At 46.0% G+C, this 18,619-nt stretch overlaps 1 protein-coding gene across 1 annotated transcript in view; it reads right to left on the reverse strand.

Annotated features, from left to right (window-relative positions):
- Positions 1–656: 656 nt before the first annotated feature.
- The window catches only part of ACSS1 (acyl-CoA synthetase short chain family member 1), a 30,878-nt gene continuing 12,915 nt past the window's right edge, over positions 657–18,619 (reverse strand). The window contains exons 4-14 of the mRNA XM_040060876.2: positions 18,252–18,427; positions 16,175–16,327; positions 14,389–14,536; positions 13,961–14,098; positions 13,286–13,378; positions 9,409–9,521; positions 8,913–9,039; positions 6,521–6,648; positions 4,970–5,033; positions 4,295–4,413; positions 657–2,949 (exon numbers count right to left, since the gene is read on the reverse strand). Of these exons, the coding sequence (XP_039916810.1) occupies positions 2,776–2,949; positions 4,295–4,413; positions 4,970–5,033; positions 6,521–6,648; positions 8,913–9,039; positions 9,409–9,521; positions 13,286–13,378; positions 13,961–14,098; positions 14,389–14,536; positions 16,175–16,327; positions 18,252–18,427 (1,433 nt within the window). The 3' untranslated portion in view covers positions 657–2,775. The remainder of the gene's footprint in view (positions 2,950–4,294; positions 4,414–4,969; positions 5,034–6,520; positions 6,649–8,912; positions 9,040–9,408; positions 9,522–13,285; positions 13,379–13,960; positions 14,099–14,388; positions 14,537–16,174; positions 16,328–18,251; positions 18,428–18,619) is intronic.

Raw genomic sequence — 18,619 nt, forward strand, 5'->3', positions numbered from 1 at the left:
TATTTCCCTGTTAGCTGTCTCTGCCCCTGTAAGGAACTCTGATACAAGAACTACTCCCAGGTCAGACATACCCGAAGTCTCTGTTCTGTCTGGCCCAGGCCTGATCACCTCGATGCACTCCCACGGCAACACATTCAACACGAGGGTGCTCCGGGTGCTCCACGCCTTGGGGCGCAGATCCCTGCCCAGGGACTGCACAGCTTCCTCCTGCAGCTCAGCGCGGGGGCGGGTCCCGCGCGTGCGGCCCTGGGAGGGCCCCGGCTCACCAGAATTCATTTCCCTGCTCCCCCAGCCCCAATTCCGGTGTTCGGCCGCAGGGACCGGAACGGGCAGAGGCCCCCGGCCCCGCGGAGCCCCCGGGCCCTCAGCGCGGGCCGGGGCAGCGGGAGCAGGGCGGAGCCTGATTGGGGTGGGGGCGGTTCCCGGGGCGCACTGTCCAATCAGCACAGCCGAGGGCGCAGCGAGCCCGCCAATCGCGAGCCGGGCGGGGATCCAAAAGGGGGCGGGAAGGAGCAGCGCGCGGAACCGCCGGGACGCTCTGTGAGGGCGAGTGGCTCGCTCGGGCTGTTTTAGTGCCATCGGGGCCTTGGGAAGGCTGACCTGAAACAGAGACTGAACACAGCTAGAGAATAAAGTATTTTTTATTGAAAGGCCTTTAGGGTACACCTTGGGCAGGACAAGAGCCTGACCGGGGCTACACCCAAGGTGGACCCAAAATGGTCACGAAATGGCTGAGTGGTCATAAGGTCTCACACTTTGATAAGTTTTGGTCTATTTGCATACTGGGGTTTGATTGTCCAATTACAGGGTCAGGTTATGAGGTCTCATCCTTCTTGTTTCTCTCTTTGGTCCACCGCTATTTGTGCTTTTGGGCCTGAAAGTTGTCCCTGGTCTCCAGCAGGAAAAGGATTTATTTACCTGCTCTCTGAAGAGAGCTTACTAGCACTTACTAGCCCAATGCACCAAAACACACTGCCCCTCACACAGACAGTGTTTGTGAGACAGTTCAGATGATTTAAACCATGGGTCTCTGACCACTGGGACAACACACAGGGAAATTTCACGTCAACAAGACAAGGAAGTTTTATGTCCATAATATAAGAAATGCTTTCTTGATTAAAAGTGTGTCATCTTGTTCAAAAGTAATTTTTTTCCTCCACACTGCATGGAGACAACTTGTTTAAACAAATGAGTGTACTTTTTCTGTCAAAAACATTAACTCTTGCCTGCTTCCCACTTGAAAATTACTTAAGGAAGCCGGTTGGGGTTTTTTTTGCTATTGCGACGGCAATAAAGTAGTGTCTATTGCCTAAATTATTAACATCCTCTCAACTCTATCAAACCTTCAAACCTTCTGATCTTCAACTTCCCAGAAAGTCCACAGGGTGTCTACTTACCTTTTATAAAAACGCATTTCAGTCAGAAGGATGGGATATTTAACAAAGCTTACTATGTTATTCAGTGCCTAGAGACATTTAATTTTTTTTTTTAAAGCAAATACAGTCCTCAAAGAAACACTGGGATCTAAGACAACACACCTGTCTTTGAGAACACATCATATTTCAAGCAGCCAGCTTCCCACTGTGGTACCAGGATCTCTGGTGGCCAAAAAATACCCCATGCCTTTCCCAGTCCTACAGATCACCTACCCATTTCCCTCCTGCCTTTCCTGCCTCCTGTTAGGTCCACAAATTGTCCTTCCAGTACATAGTCCCTCTGGAAAAAGCAATGTTGCTCCAATTAAATTCAGGACTAAGTAGCCCTACTTAGCAAGTTCTTCCATACAGCCCAAATATAAGGAGTGCTTCAACTGGAATGCAGTCCTGATAAAATAAATCCAGAAATAAAGCACGGACTATGTTAATTGCAATTTTGAAAGCGTAGGAAATACAAAGGCTGTTCTTCCCTGTTATTCTGAGGTTGCTGGTCTGGAATGCTGCCATCACTTTCCACAAGGCATCTAAGAGGCACTTTTTTTAGTGGACTATGCAGTTTGTGGGTACCCACATGGGACTTAACTCTTTGGTAAATCAACATGGCAGCAATGCACTAAGGACATGTAGGAAGTCCAGTCACAGGCTCTTTTGGCTCCTTTTTGCAGGTGCAAGTGCTGGTGCTGGGTTATCTGGGTGGGACAGGACATAGGCTCACCATCTCTGGGAAGTCCCAGGAAACATGGTGGTGGGAACAAATCCGTATGAGGAAAGCCAAAGGAAATATTAGAATAATGGGTAAAGTCAAAGGAGAATTATCAGCCTAGCCACGTCCTTCTTATGTCCCTAATAATGCATATGAAACATCTACTAGAATACCCAAAATTGCTGAAAAGGCACCAAAGTTATAGTGAAATACAACTGCTTGGACTCAGATATCCAAGCTGAAGGAATTGAAGTGTTTTCCAGGGCTTCTTTTAAAACAGCAAGAAGTATAGTATAAAAACATTTCCATGTAGAGTAACATTAAAAAGAGAAACATTAACATGTGCATCTTGCTTCAGCTCATGTTAAATTTCAGCACAGCTCATGGAAACCACCAATGGCTGCTCTACAACAGCCCTGAGTGCAAGGAAAAGGAGTTTACTGACAGGAGAAAACTGCAGACTGCTCCTAGCTCCGTGCCATCTCAAAAAATCCTGTGGAGTGGATTGCTCCCCTAGAAGGAAACAGTTTAAAAAAAACAACCCCCAAAAAACCCCACCAAGAGAGAACTATGTTGTTTGCCTGGTTATTTGAGACCTTCCACATTTCTGAAGGAGAGAAATTCCAGAGCTGCCTGTTATGAAGAACTCTTCTCCTTGTATTTCTGGTAAGCATCCAGTATCTCCTTGACAACACTTGGATCATCAAGTGTGGTGACATCTCCCATGTTGCCTGATTGTTCAGTGACTACTTTCCTCAACAGCCTTCTCATGATCTTCCCCGATCGGGTCTTAGGGAGACGCTTTACCACCTGCAGAGAAGGGAAAGACTCGCCTTTAATTGACCTTGAGTCCTGCTGGAAACCACAAGCTGATCTGAGCTGGACTATCCTAAGCCTGGCACACTATTTCATGGCCAGAGCTCCTTTGAGGCTCCTCGGAAATAGATCATGGAGCACACTAGACTACGTCCAAGGAAAGGAGTCTCACTAGCTATACATTTTATGCTTACTTTAAGTGGACTTTTTTCCCCATTGCCATGTCTAGATTGAGTGCTACAAGACACACAGCTCTTTTAGGAATCAGGTTCTGAATATGCTGTTAACTATTAAAATCTAATAACACATGAAAACTTTGGTGACACAAATCTTAATGCATTACCAGAACAGACAGAAATATATATATATCCAGCTTTACAGGGCAGGAATGTAAAGCAACACAATTCTGCCCACCAGCTGCAGGGTCTCCTACCCAAAGGATATCTCCTGTCTGCTGATGTTTCTCTCTGCCTGCTGTCAGCCTACACACCTTCCTTCATAACCAGAACAATCTTAAATGCCTTGGCTATGCCTCCTGGGAAGGACTTAGCAGCAAATTCAAAGGCTTGATCATAAATGAGAGCCTGATGAAGAGTTCTGAGACACTGAGCAGAGACACCAACAGGTCTCACATTTTACTACATAATCAGGCCAGCAGGCTACAAAATTCTATAGCATTAACTGACATGCAAGGAGAGACTGAGAGGACTTCTCTGCAGGACTACCCCAAAACACAGGGAAGTGGAGGCATTCCCTTGCACACCTACAAGTTCTGGAAGCTTCTCCAATGCACTGAGGATATCCCGGGCTGTTCCAAGTTGAAGGAGCCACTCTTGCCTGCTCCCGTTGTATTCTGTTGCCTGTGCCTCGGGTGTCCACCTTACATGCATGTGGCTAAAGGAGAGCCCCTTAAAGAAGTATCTGGTCACTGCCTCCAAGAAGAGAGAAATAGATGCAGGCAGACCTTGGGGGACAGCTAAGGGGCAGCTTTGTGAACTCTCCCTTAACATACAAAGGGAGCTGCTGAAAGGTCAGGAGGCCTGAGACAGAGCTTGGAGCTCACAGTGCCTGGCCTGTTGTGCAACAGAAACAGTCAGTGCTTTGAGGTCTGACGTTGATGCTAACTATCACTGCAAGCTAGCTGGGCAGTGTCACTGCCTCTCAGTGCCTCCCTCACATGCAGACACACCACTGCACTCCCCGTCCCTGGATCCCTCCAGCCGGTTCTGTTTTCCTGCCTCTGTCCTGCAGGACAACAGCAGCACTGCAGGCACGATGGCGAGGGTTGCTTGATGTGACCATTTCCTGTTGCTGGTACCAGTTTCAATCCCCCACTTACCAGAATGTGGTCAGGCACAGCATACTTTGCTATCTTGGAAGCCACTATGGTTTTGAGCTCTTCTTTGATATGGTCTACACAAGCTGTCTGCTCCTTTAGCACTATGAAAGCAAAGGCACCTGGAAGACAAATGAGCAGAAGCCACAAACGTCAGATTAGATATTGTTTGGAAAGACCAAGGATGCTCACTTGAATGCCAAGGAAGGTTTCAAATCATTCCTATGCACAATCTAGGGGCTGACAAGAAAGTAATTGATCTTTTTTACAAAAGCAAGTCAGACTCCAGCCCTCAAATGATGGTCCAGCCTTTTCTCGGCATCTGTGACTGATCTCAGTGACAATGACAACGTAAATTACCGAAGTGTTACTGGGATCAAAAGTTGGCCACTGTAAATCAGCTATTCCCATTCTGTTCAAAGGACATTTCTAAGCACAATCCTATAAAAGGAAGCTCTACCATATACATGAAAACTAGGTATGAAAACAGTTCAGGGAGTAACACCCAGGTTAGGAACATGTAGCTCTTTTCATGGCTTTGTCTCATGGGGCTGCAGTGCCCATCAGCTGAAGGATAACTGCCCTCCCATTCCCTGAGCTTCTCCTAACATGCAGCCTGGGTTGGAATTTAAGGGAAGTATATGCACATTTCCTGTCAGGACACTGCTTTTCACATACCTTCTCCTTTGATCTTATGTGGATACCCAACCACAGCTGTCTCAGGGACCTCAGGGTGATCAGCCTTCACAAAAAGTCAAGCAAAAATACACAAATCAGAACTGCTTCAAGCCCTACAGATTTTGTGCCAGTTGCTCTACAAACCAAACAACTTGCCGTATCTTGCTCTACCCCTGACAGATCCTGCTGAAGGCACAACAGGAAAGCTGGATGCCGACTTCCTACTGCAGGGTCAGCTGGTGGCCAGGGCCACTGCCATGTCTCAGGGAGTAGCTCTGTACTGGCCATGCTTTTATACACAAAAATATGTACTCCTACACCCACTGCTAAGCCCACCACACACCAAGCTGAATTTGCAACAGCTGGAAACCCTCTTTCTCTTCTGTGCATGACTGTGGTCCCAAATGGTGACTGGCCGCTGCCAAATCACAAGCAAAACCAGTCTTGCAGTCCTCAGTGCTGCAGACAACTGTGGCCAGCAGAGGCAAAAAGCTAAGTTGCCAACATCACAGTCCACGCTGGACTTGTGTTTGTAAGTGCCCAAAGCACATCAAAAGGCAGAAATAATCAGATTTCTTCATTCCCTAACCCAAATGCATTCTTTTTTATTATGCTACACATCAGTGATTACTTCTGTTGCACTGCAGAATTTAATTTAACATTCTTCTGCTGTAAGAAGTGCACAGACCAGAAGAAACCACATATCTGCATTCCACACTAAAGAATGGATTATGTTATTTTAAATTAGATTAAAATATGAAAGTAAACATCACAGGGCAATCTAGGCACATAAATATATTTTCTTTTACACATGCATACACATACATAAATCGTGGGAGGAACTGGATCCTATGCTATGATCAGAAAGTTGCACAGACAAAAGAATTACTCACAGAGGATAAAGTAGGATATCCCGTGTTCCACGTGAACACGGCTCAGGTTCATCAGGTGTTACATTTAAGTGCCATTTGCAAGCAAAGCAAATAATATAGAAATAAATATACAGGTCAAATTTTAAATATAAACACTCTGAGGGCTTTTTGTTTTCAATTCCCAGAGATAATATTATTTTCTATCAAAATGACAGGCTGACATAAATCAAGGTTGCTTTATGTTTAACACTGCTGAATTCTCAGGCATACTCAGCTAGTTCAAATAAGCAGGAACCACAGGCTTAGGAAGGAGAGGTCAGGTGTTAGCAGAGGGGAAGGAAGAAATAGGAGAGATACTTAGGGAGTGTCCAAAACGCCAACTGCAACAGTACAACATCACTGAGAGGAAACTCTGCCAGCTCTGCCAGCTCTGCCAGCTCAATTGCAGGGACTGCACACAGTGTGGCTCCCCTCACTTGCTCATTTGTTGTCTCCTCAAGAAGGTAGCCTTTTCCTCTTCCACTTTTGCTATTCATTGTACACCAAGCTGTGTTTATGCACGGGCAGGGAGGGGTTTGAAGGCAAGAGACAAAGCTGCTTTGAAAGGGTCACCCCTTTCAGATATGGCATTTCCCACGGATGTGCCCTGTCAAGGGACCTCTACCTGCTCAGAACTTACCATTGCATCTTCTATTTCTGCCGTCCCCAGCCTGTGCCCACTTATGTTAATGATGTCGTCCATGCGCCCTGTTATCTGGTAATAGCCTTTCTGGCTCCTGTAAGCACCATCCCCGGTGAAGTAGTAACCTGCAGCAAAGACACAGGGCTAATCAGCAGCAGCACGTGGGCCACTTTGGGGCTCTGGTGCAGGACAGACCGTGTAGGATAGAGAGCGGGGCAGGGTGGATTGGGCAGCTCGCGGGCCTTCGCAAGCTCAGCTGCGTGACCTGCCTCACACCATCTCCCACTTCCCTCTGCCATCCCTGGCCCTCCTCTGCTCCACCTGGGCTGTGCTGGCTCCTAATAAGCACCTGAATAGCACCAAGACAGTGAAGCTCAGGTCTCCGCCAAGATGGACAAATCGCTGTAGGCAATCAGCAGCGACCAGGGGCTGACGTTCCTACAGTAAAAGGAAGCCCAGCAACACAACCCAGTGATGCTCAGCTGCATTTACAGAACCAAGAGGGGCTCTCTGAGCTCTCTAGGCTGTGCATGCCTACATCTGCACAGCAGCTGTGTGCTCAGACTTCTCGGTGCACACAGTACTAAGGCAAAAACACTTCAAATGCCATTTGCCATCATACCACAGGCTACTGGTCAAGCTCAGAACTGCTGCTGGCTGCACCTCAGCGTGCATGGAAAACTACAGTTGTTCAGCTGAAAGAGAGCAGCTCTACTACATTTTGTACATGGGAACATTGCTTTTTTTTTTTTTTTAATCACACTAGGAAGGAGGAAAAGCCATCTTCCCTCCCAGCTAACCAAGATTCAGATCCCAGGTAACACTCACGCTCTAGCACATGAATGTGGGAGAAACACTGCTATCAGATAAGCTAAAAACTCCAAACCACCCCATGATAAACGTGGAGCGTCTGAAACATTTGATGGGAAACTGAAAAAGATCCAGGGATTCCTAGAAACTCCGGTGTCACTGAGGACACATCCGGTAACACAGATTGCGTTGGCTCTTCACCAAGGCCATGTCTGCACCTGAATTGTTCCAGTGGCACATCTGAGAAGCAGCAGGCAGCTACTGCTGTGAAATCTGAAGGTGGTTCTTGCCAGGACTCACTATTGCCCTATTTATGGACTTTCAGTGATGTTTTTTGCCCTTCCAAAGCAATTAAACAACAACTAAACAGGAACAAAACATCAGATGTAAATGTAGTGAGTAATAAGGGACAATGAGGGCATTCAATTTCTTCTATCAGTTTCCCATTCTTATTATCCAGCCCATTTTGTACAATTTTTAGGATTGCCTAATTCTTGCCTACCCTGTAGCTTTCAAATCCCTTTCAGTTTCTTCTCCTGAGCGAAGACAGCTATCTTGTCCAATGTCTAAGAAAAAATGTTTCCCTGCCACTTCTAGTTACTTACCAGACATCTTAATCACATTTGAAAAAGGGAGGTTGTAACACTGGGTTAAGATTAAGTGATGCAGGAGGTATTTCCCATCCAAAATGCCTTTTTCCAAGTGAGATACAAAGCTCCAGAAAAAAGGCATTTGGACTTTAAAGCCTGGGCATTAAAGTTTTCTAGAAAATGCATCCCTTTTGACAGCTATAAAGGTCAACACTACCTAAAACCATCCAAGCATGCTTGCAACCCGTGACACAGACCCCAAGCCACTACGGTACATGTTGGGGGTTAAGTTTTCCTGTGGAATTTTTCCCGCCCATAAGTTGCTAGGAGACTAAATACTGATAGTTAAAGGGTGCTTGACCTGGACAAAAGGGAGTTGATCACTTAGTTTAGCAGGAGAAAAAAGGCTCCAGGGCGCTGAGGGTCGGTCGGGCGACTGGTGGCTGCGTGGATTCCTTGGTTAACAGAGGGGTTCGGTCCTGAGAATTCTGTCATCTATGGAGCGCCCAGAAATTCGGAGTTTTTTTCGCCTGCCCTGGTAGATTTTGGGTCAGCCCGGGTCCAGCCCCTGCGGCTTCTCCGGCACTGCTCCCTTCGCCTGCCAGGACACCCCCCTCCCTGCTGGGGACAACCCGCCGTTTCCAGCCATCAGCACCGGAGCGTCCACCGTTTGCCCCTCAGGGTTCTTGGTTCTGTTTTACTATTATTATAATTGCTGTTGTTGTTTGTCTGTCCTGTTATAGTTACTAGTAAAGGACTGTTATTCCTTTCCCCATAGCTCTGACTGAAAAGGTTTTTTTTTAATCTTCCAAATTATAATAATATGGAGGGAAGGATTTGAATTCCCCATTCCTAGAGAGGCCTGCCTCTCCCTAGCAGATACCTGTCTTTTCAAACCAAGACAGTACACAAATAGCAGAAAGTACTGCTGAAAATATTCATTGTGCTTATACTGCATTGAAACTGCCTTTCCTTGGCACTTTCCTTACCTGGGTAGGCTTTGAAATAGGCATCAATAAAGCGCTGGTGATCTCCATGGATTGTTCTTGCCATGCCAGGCCACGGCTGGGCAATGCAGAGTGCACCAGACACATCATTGCCCTCTATAACCTCTCCCTGCCGGTTCAAGCACAGGAAGGATGAGCAGGTGAACAAAAGAGGAATAATAAAGGGCTTCTGTGTTGACTCCGGCAAGAGTCACCCTGTTGCGCACTGAAGACTGCCAGTGGAGGGTCACAAGTAGAGGAAATAAATGCAAACAACTCTTCTAGACACTTGCAATGCTCTGTCGGCAAATCTGTATGGACAACTGAGAAATGTTCTCTCTCTATATATATATATTTATATAAATTGCTCATCTATTCTGCCACTTTTAAGGAGAAACATGTATCCTCCTAGGTCCTGTTCCTTTGCTGTCCAAAAGGTGATTAAAGCAGAAACACACACCAGCTTCTCGTTTGGGCACCCAGCACAGCTCCAACTCACATTCTCATCCATGAGAACAGGCACAATCCCAAAGAAAGGTCTCATAGCCATAGCTGGAACAATCTCAGCTTTCTCCTCTGAGGGCCGTGGGGCAATGCAGATGCCACCAGTTTCTGGAAGAAAAATTAAAAAGCAAAATATATGTAGTCCATCCACTGCTGGGTGAAAGCAAATTCCAGCTCTTCTTAGGTCAAGAAGAAAACAGTGAAGCCACCTTGCAAGAAAGAGTCATTGGGAATGACTTCTGTAGGACCAAGGAGCACAGACATCTGAAAGCAGCAGAGAACTGGCATGGGGGGTCAGCCAGCCCCACTTACTATCCAGAAATGAATTTACAGGGAAAGCACAAGCATTTAGGGGATTTATCTCCCCCTAGTGTTTCTACAACTGTCTAAGGTTAGCACGAAAAGCACTTCAGGAGTCTGAATTACTATTATTACAGAGTATGAGATTAACCCACCCCTTACAGGCAGGTTGAGCTTTATCTTCTAGTCACAATTGAACCTTTTAATCATCCTTTTTTATTCCTGCTGGGATGAGCATTAAATCAGACTCCATCTCCTTAATGAGGTCTTTTCTATTCTAAATCTAATTCAGAAACACAAGAGAGAAACAAAAAACAAAGGAGAATAAGGCTTTTAAAAATACAGCTCTATAAGCAAAGGTATGTTCTGCCACACAGAGAATGCATTCCTCTACCAGCTTTGCTGAGCTTGTGAAAATTGAAACCAGGGGTTGGAACAGCTGAATTTGACCCTGAATTTGCATCCAGCTATGAAGGAGGGTCTCCGATGGCCTTAAGCTTTAGATCTGTAGCAAATGGTTTCACATGTGGCTTACACATAGCAGTATTTACCATTTCATCGATGGGCATGCATTCACTTCATTTTTCTGTTAATTTTGAAAAGGGGAGCTTGAATTGTCCCAGGAAGAAGCACCCCAGACACCTGCTGCTCTCTGTTTGCACAGACAAAACCCGCATCAGAACAGGGAACCTGACGAAACTGAACTGAAGGTTGCTCTCGCTAAGCCAGTATTCATCCTAAGTACAGCACTGAGAGCTGTGTTTCACCATGGTGTTTGCCACATCCTACACAACCTGCAGCCAGCTGCACACAAGGCAGTAAGGCCTCACTCCTGAGGGAGCTGCATGGTAGCTAGGGTGCCTTAAAAACTATTTGCATGGTGAAGACCTATTATAAATTGGTTTAGTAGTACCGGGTTTAGCCACAGACACATGACATCAAGCAGAACTTCTAGGCTCTACCCTGCCCTTATGAAGCCTTTCTATTCAGAGGCAGAGCTGGCAGAAAAAAAGCTGTGTTTCCACATTACCTGTGCCCACGCTGTCAACACAGTACAAACCCACCCAGACTTTGGGCAAGGATAGCAGAGTCTGGGTGCTTTGAACCAGGCTCCCCTCTGCCCTGGAGAGATCCCATCTGGCAGCAGAGTAGAGCAAGAGCTCTCTGCCACCACAGACAGATTGGAGTGACTGCTTTGGGGGGAATCTGCTTCAGAAGCACCAGCCCAGTCTAAATCAATGTGAGATGATACCAACAACAAAAGCTTCCAGAGTCTGTTCAGGGGTGTCTTTCAAAACCAGCTTCTGTTCAAGGCTGTTCTGTTTTTCACAGAAGTGAAAATACCCAGTGTCTCCTCTGCATCATGAAGAACTATACCTAAAACTCAAACACAGGTTTGATTCTATTACTATCAGTCACAGCTTGGTTATCTTAAGAGCAAGAGCCATAGGAATTTTTCATCTGCACACACCACACTATTAAAATTGCTTCTCATAATTGCTCTCTCATTCATTTGCCTCATCCAAAGACTTTAAAGTGGATTCTTAAATCACCATTTGCTGATGCCTGCCAGGCTTTACTAGCCGGCAACAGGTTGCTGCTTTGGAGAGCAGTGTCCCGTGGAGGACACTGCACACAGCAGCACAATTAACCAGCTATTCCGAAACTGTAGAGGGAAGGTGACACTGCAGGACCACAGCCAGCATCCATCAGACTGTTCCTGTGATCTCTTCCCACACTCCTTTTACATTTAAATGGCATATATAATCTTTCCAAGATTATTTTGGTTTCCTCTTTATTAAAGCATCAACTGTAGAGAAAGATTGATTCCACTTTCTAATAAAATCGATGTCATGAATATTTATCCTTATATTATGCTTCCAGCAGCTGGCAACTATTTACCTGCAAAACTATGCCTGGTTCAAGGTAAGACCAGGTACTCTGCACTTGGTCTAACAGGCTGTCCAGTGAGTGTATTTTAACCTCTCACCTGACAGTTGTTGCTCCAAAATCCCAGGAGAAATACAGTTTAATACAAGATCTAACGCTGTACTTTGGAGGAAATAGGTAACGCAGCATGAATACTGCATGCACCAGTTAACAAACAAACCAACCAAAAAGTGTTAGTACACAACCGGATTCTTCTCAATTACATCAATGTGCAGTAAATAACTGCTTCTGAAAATGGTGTTTTCTTTCAGAGCAGTGAGAAAGAAAGCACATGATGAGGAAAGACCTAGCCAGTCATCCTTCCTTCTGCTCATCATGTAGGAACCCAAAAGATTTAAGAAATCAGTAGCTGAAGTAGATAGCAGCTAACATTGCTGCTCTGAATTCTGAGGTGGTTTTATTTCAAATCTGGAAATTTGAAAATAAAGAGACTGCAAGTCAGGTCTGGATTAAATGGAACTTGGTTGTGTGCCAGAAGAAGATTTATCACACTGAGATAAAGAGCCTGCTAGCAGGAATGAGGACGAAATCAGGAGCAGCTTGACTGGAAAGGGAATGAATATGCTGCTCAGTGGCAGTTTAAGACTATTTTTCAGCAGGGGCAGAATGCCAGCAGCTGTGCTCCCGTCTCCATGGCAAACTGGATCTCACGACTTGAGAAGGACATACTGCAAGACACCTCTAGCAAATCCTGCGTGCTGGTGCCCAGAAAAGAGAGGACTGGGTGCTGAGGAAGGAGCCAGGGAAGAGCTGCAGGACTCCTTTGAGCAGAGGGCCGCACCAGGCAGCACAACCCCAGTTTGGGTACAGCACGCGGCCTCTCCCTGCTGCTGGCCAGGGAGGCCAGGAGGCAGAGACCAGCTCTGCTCCAAGTGGACTGGAGACAGCCAGTCACTGTGTCCAGCAGCTTGTACACAGCAAACAAACCTCAACTGATGCACACAGCTGGGCTGAGCAAGTTGCCAATACCCAAGTGCATCCTTTCTGAGGCACCAAAGCTCCAGGGCCCAGCATATCAACTCAATCACGGGAGAAGGTGCTCCCCAGCATCCCTGCTGGGTGGTGGCCACTGTCCTCCGGTCACCTGATGGGCAGCCAGCAAGTCTCCACTCACTCCTTTCCAATCTGCCAGAGGAGTTGTGGTCAAAGGTCCCTACAGCTTAGTTTTCCATCCTCCCCTGACCATTCCCAGAAAGAAAAACAAAGCACACCTAAGTACAGATTGTGGCTATGTGGTGCTTTCAGTGCTTTTGCATGATGAGATCATAACAAGGTCAGTACAGTTAATAAACTGAAAATGAGTTTTGCAATTCAAGCTGGCTATTGCCAGCTTTGCCCTGAAATTCAATCTCTGCCTCATATTTCTAGCAGCAATTGGCATTTTCCAGCACTCAAAATATCAAAGAACACTTAGAGGAAAACAAAACCTCCCAGCATCACTATTGTTGTTACATTGCTGTTATGTGCAAAAACTCCCCGGAGACTTTCAAAAGCTGACCCAAATGCCAGGAGGGTTTTTTGACAGACTTGTTGGATCAAATTGAAATGTGTTAATCCCTCTCTCCCCACCAGCAACCTGTCAATGGCCAGGGTCCCCTGTGCCCCCCAAAGCTGCCTCTTACCTGTCTGCCACCACGTGTCCACGAGGGCACAGCGCCCTTCTCCCACCACCTGGTAGAACCACTGCCAAGCTTCCTTGTTGATGGGCTCTCCCACTAGACCAAAACAAGAAAGAAATCAACCTGAAACCCAGAAGACTGCAGGAGTTCATTCTCCCTCTTGTTGCACAAAAAGCTGGACGCGTGATCTCCAAGCAGAATGCTTACAGCACTTTTTCTGGGATGCACAAAGGACCGCGATGCACTGATGCAACTGAGGACTGACTTTTTCCAGAAGGACCAAAAGGCAGGCAATGAGTATCACTTGAAGTAACTAATCAATGCAGGTCATGTAATAAGAACCTCCAGAATAGAAGATAAGGCAGGAAAATGCTGCTTGGGTCACCTATGCCAGTAAAATTCAAAGTGATGCCCTTCAACATTAGATAAGTCTTTTTAGCCAAGAATACGATCCTGAAAAATAATCTAGGAAACAGGCAATCATACAAAAGTTCAATGGACCCAAAATGTGATTTTGTTGCTTCTTCTGCTGAGAAAATATTTGAAAAGCTGGACGCAGAGCCTGTTTTATCATCTTTTTTCTAACCACATCCCATGAGGAGCTGAGCTCCTCTGGCATCTTCGTTTCACCAGCTAGAACCCCTTGTCTTTTTCAGATGAATGTTTCATGCCCCTTACCTGAACCCAAAACCTTCAAGGAAGATCTGTCATATCTCTTCACCCACTCTTCTCCGTAATTCAGCAGCAGGCGTATCGCTGTAGGTGCTCCGTAAAACTGATTAATTTTCAACCTTTGCACCACTTCCCAGTAACGACCTGCAAAATCACAAACTGGCTTTTTACCCTTCCAGCACTGCCGTACTGCTGCAAGTGCTCAGCTGAAAGGTTAACAGCCAAAGCCGGAGCTGTTACTACTGTGAGTACAAAGCAAAAGCAATGACTGTTTGGTTTTTTTCCTTCCCTGGATTCACAGATGTTCCTGAGTGTTGCATACACATGATCCAAAGCAATGGAGCTTACGTCTCCTGAGCAGGCAGGCCGCGCTGGACAGGTCTCTAAACCTCTTTTGCCACGTCTAGCCAAACCTTTTCCCACCACTTCCTCACCTGGGTCAGGGTACACTGGAGTGCTTTCAAACAGTACAGAGGTGGCTCCATTGCAGAGTGGTCCATACACAACATAGCTATGTCCTGTGATCCAGCCAATGTCGGCCACACAGCCAAAAACATCGCCTTGCTGGTAGTCAAACACATACTGCAAAGATAAACGTAAGGCCAGCTGATTTCCCTGTTGGCAGGTGCTCAAAGGAAAGGTGCTGGACTGGGCGCCCGGACGGGAGCAGGAGAGTGCATGGGCCAAGTGGAGCCAGGCGTGTGGGACACGGCCACACAGAGACCAGCCCGAGGTGAGGAAGCGAGTCAGAGGGACCAGGACCAGGGCTCCCAGGCTCCTGGCACATTTGCAAACATACAGGAAGCCCCGCTGTACCAGCATCTGCTCAGCTGGAGCAACAAAGCTACAACCACAGCTCAGAGCCTTGGATACCTAAGGTATACCACCTGCTCCAGGTGGTCCACGTGGTAGAGCTGATTCTGAGTCACGGAAACTGCAGACCACAGAGTCTCAGACCCTTCACCCATAACAACAGATTTCCATGAGAGATCTGGAAGAACTCATAGATGCCCATAAAACATTTACTGAGAAATATTCTTAGCTGCTTAGCTTCTCTATATGAGTGCATCACTTTCCAGATGCTACTCTCTCCTTGCTCATCAAATTCAAGGTAAAGAACTTGGAGAACTCATTGTCTTGGATATGAAAATGCTTCCCACTGTAAATCTAACTCCTCTGCCATATGGTGAAGAGGTCCTGACTCATAGGCAGTCAGGTTTATGGACCAGAACTAAAAAAAAAAAAACAAACCCATGAGTGTGTGACGAGAGTGTCACATGTGAGTGTGCAAAGACAGAGATCACACAGGACAGCTGATCCCTCTGCCTAGAGAAGACAATTCACACCTTACTTTTCCAAGTGCCTTCCCCTCTCATGCACTCTGCAGGTGGAGAAAATGCACCAGGGTGCAGATCTACCTTCTGGACTAAGAAAGATATGCCTTGGTGTTTATGCTGTCACTTAAAAAAGCTGACATTACAAATGCCCTTCATGCAGAGAAGTCTGACACTTGAACATTCAAATCTTCTAAAATTTCAACCATGTCAGCCTAAAGAAGGAAAACCCTCACATGAATTGTGTGTGATTACAAACAGGGTGATACCACTAAAGCCAGATGGAGATCTTTCACCACAGTCCTCTCCTCATTTCACTGTGACCTTTTAATATGCAGAGCTCAGACCAGAAGCTTCAAGAAGCAGTGCCTTGACTCTTTCCATTTTCATGAGAAAGGAGATTAAAACATTTTCCCTAGATCACCCAGAAAACAGAACAGAGGTGCAACAAGAGGAGAAATAAAATTTTTGTTCTTTAGACAATAAGTACCGTGCAAAGAGGCTGTTTTAAGAGTCCAGATCCTCTCTGAAATAAAGTCCAGCATCCCCATGGAAAATACTACAGTAATATCCATATTACCAATGCCAGTAAAGATACTTTCTAGAGTCTCCTCAGCTGCAAATTCTGGGCAGCCAGCATTGGCACGTTTTAAATGCAAGAGCAGCACTGCCACTTCTTTCTGTGTTCAGGTTTGCATAGTATCATATTCCTCAGAACAAATCCTGAAGATTAATTACACAGTTCAGATGTTTTCCAGCTTGTTTACAACCAATAAGACAACTGAGCAGCAAGCAGAGAATACAGCATTCCTCCCTGATCCAGGTCTCTCTTGTTAGCACTGCTGGAAGGTAAGTGAACCTTTCCCAGGGGAGGCAGCTGAGTTACCTTGTGTGTGACAGCAGCATACAGCAGGTATCCAGCCTGAGTGTGAATGATTCCTTTGGGCTTCCCAGTACTGCCCGAGGTGTACAGCATGAAGAGCATGTCCTCGCTGTCCATGCTCTCTGGAGTGCAGACGGAATCTGCCTTGGCCATCTCCTAGGAAAGAGAAGGTGGTAATGACAGAAAGACTTTGGTTACGTGGACCCAACCATCACTCCCTTTCTAAGCACGGCTACAGTATCCAAAGACAAGAGCCACCACTGCTGTTGTCCCTCACAAATGCCTATGGATATATCATAGCTTATACAGGCTCACCTGGTGGAAAGGTTCTTCCTGTGGGTGCACAGCATCTAACATTTCCACCAGTACCTCTGGTGGGCAGAGAAGTCAAGAACTGGCCAGGTGAAATAACATTTCAGTGGGAAAAAAATGGTAAGTCATAGCTGCTTGCATTTCAAGCCTTTGCAAGCTGCCGGTAGAAATCCAAAATGCGACTGCAAACACTTGACAGCAGCAGCAAGGCTGACTAGGTGCTGCTTAGTACTTTCCTTTTCCTCTAAAACCTGCAGTGCTACAGTTAAACTGTGTGTTCATCTCCCTTCCCTGGCCCCAGCAGTGGATGACTGTCCTGTCCATTTGATCCTCAAATTCTAATTTTTCCACCCAGAAGAAGAGTGCTTTACTCTCCTGCCTCTGTCACTCTCTCCATCCTCCCCTGTTTGGCCAGCTGGGTGAGATCTCTCCTCATCCCTACAGTCAGAACCACAGGAGGGAAGGATGCAATGTCCTGCTAGACCAGGGCCTCTCTCGAGCTCTGTCCTGTCCTGATGAATGATTCCCACAGGAGTTATTAGGTGGCTCCTTGGAGGAATTTCTTGGTACTGCCTTTTTAAGAGAATACACTGTAAACACACTGTATTTATTTAAAAGTGAAGTTTGCCATCAGCAGGTCCAGTTGTTTAAAAGTGTCTGACAAGCAAAGCTTAATAAAACATGAAGAGTTCACAAAATGTAATTCTTAGCCTCTGAGTTACAGCACTGCTGTTCATCTCAGGTATTTCTCATGACATTTCAGCACTGCCAATTCAGGTTGACTTGTCAGTTTTTGAAACAAGGATGAAATCCTCATATGCTTCATTACAACATGAGCTTAAATTTTGCAGTAAGCCGTTGCACAAGAGCTGGGAAGTACAGCTGCTGTAAAGATCAGTAAGGACACTTAACACCATTAACTGTTTAATTCTTGTTTTGTTTCAGATCCCAAAACTGACAATGGGATGAGCTCAGCTCTTGCATCACTAAAGTACCTCAGGCTGTTTGCAGACCAAAGTAAATAATCAGAATGTCCTTTGTGGAGTAAGGAGTAAAGCAATTTCTGAGTAAAACTCGTCTTCTCTGTTTAACTCATACTAGTACTTCCTCCTATCTCACGTGACCAGCACAGAGACTCTTGAGCAATTATCTCGCCAGCAGATTATTTTTCCAGGCATTATTAGCATGAGTAGTTCCTGTTTACTGCTGCCAGAAAACTGATAAAACTACTTCTGCATTAGGCTGGAGTCCCACGTGTGCCAGCTAAACACATGAAGACAACTGCTGTTTTCTTCCCCAGGAAGCACAGGCTCCAAATGCTCCCAAACCATCACTGTTCTCCCACCACGGGACAAGCACAACAGCGTTCATGGCTGGATGAAGCCTCTCTAGGAACTTCATTATTTCTGCAGTGCCTTTCAACAATGTCCAGCTTGAGTGCCCATGCAATCCGTAACACAGTGGTAAAATAACAACAGCCACGATGGTCTCTATGACCTCTGGGTCTCAGGAAACACTCCTTGAACCTCAGCACTGTTTACAAGACTTCTGAAATGGAGCAGCATAACCCCTGCCCATGCTGAGATAAACCAGACACAGCTTGAGCTGCTTCGACTCACAATCCTAGCAGGCTGTAAATACAGTCTATTTGAGGATGAAAGTCCAGATGCTGTAAGGAGCAGAACTCAGGTCCCAAAAGCACTTATGGAAATAAAGATTATCCTAGCCAATACTCAGACCTAAAAGGAGTTATCCAACAACAACATACCTCTTCAAGGGGAATATCACGGTCACCCATCTGGACTTTGTTATCTGTCCTCTGAGCCACAAACACATGTTTGATGCTTGGACAGCTCTTCACAGCTTCATCCACAGTTGCCTTCAGCTCTATGGTTCGGCCTCCCCTGACTCCCTGGTTGTATGTGATAACTGCTTTGGATCCAGCTAAAAAGAGAAAGAATTAGCAGATATGCCAGCCTGTCTTCCAGGCCAGTATGCACACCCAACTTTCAATACTTTGGGGATGATGTATAGGACAGCATGTGTGACAAATACTCAGAACGGCTGTCATTCAAAACCAGTCAGTGTCACTGACGAAAACACTTTAAAACCTGAGACACACAGAGATCAAGGGTA

This window comes from Hirundo rustica, chromosome 3 (genome assembly GCF_015227805.2).
Source record: "Hirundo rustica isolate bHirRus1 chromosome 3, bHirRus1.pri.v3, whole genome shotgun sequence".
Taxonomy (NCBI): Eukaryota; Metazoa; Chordata; class Aves; order Passeriformes; family Hirundinidae; genus Hirundo; species Hirundo rustica.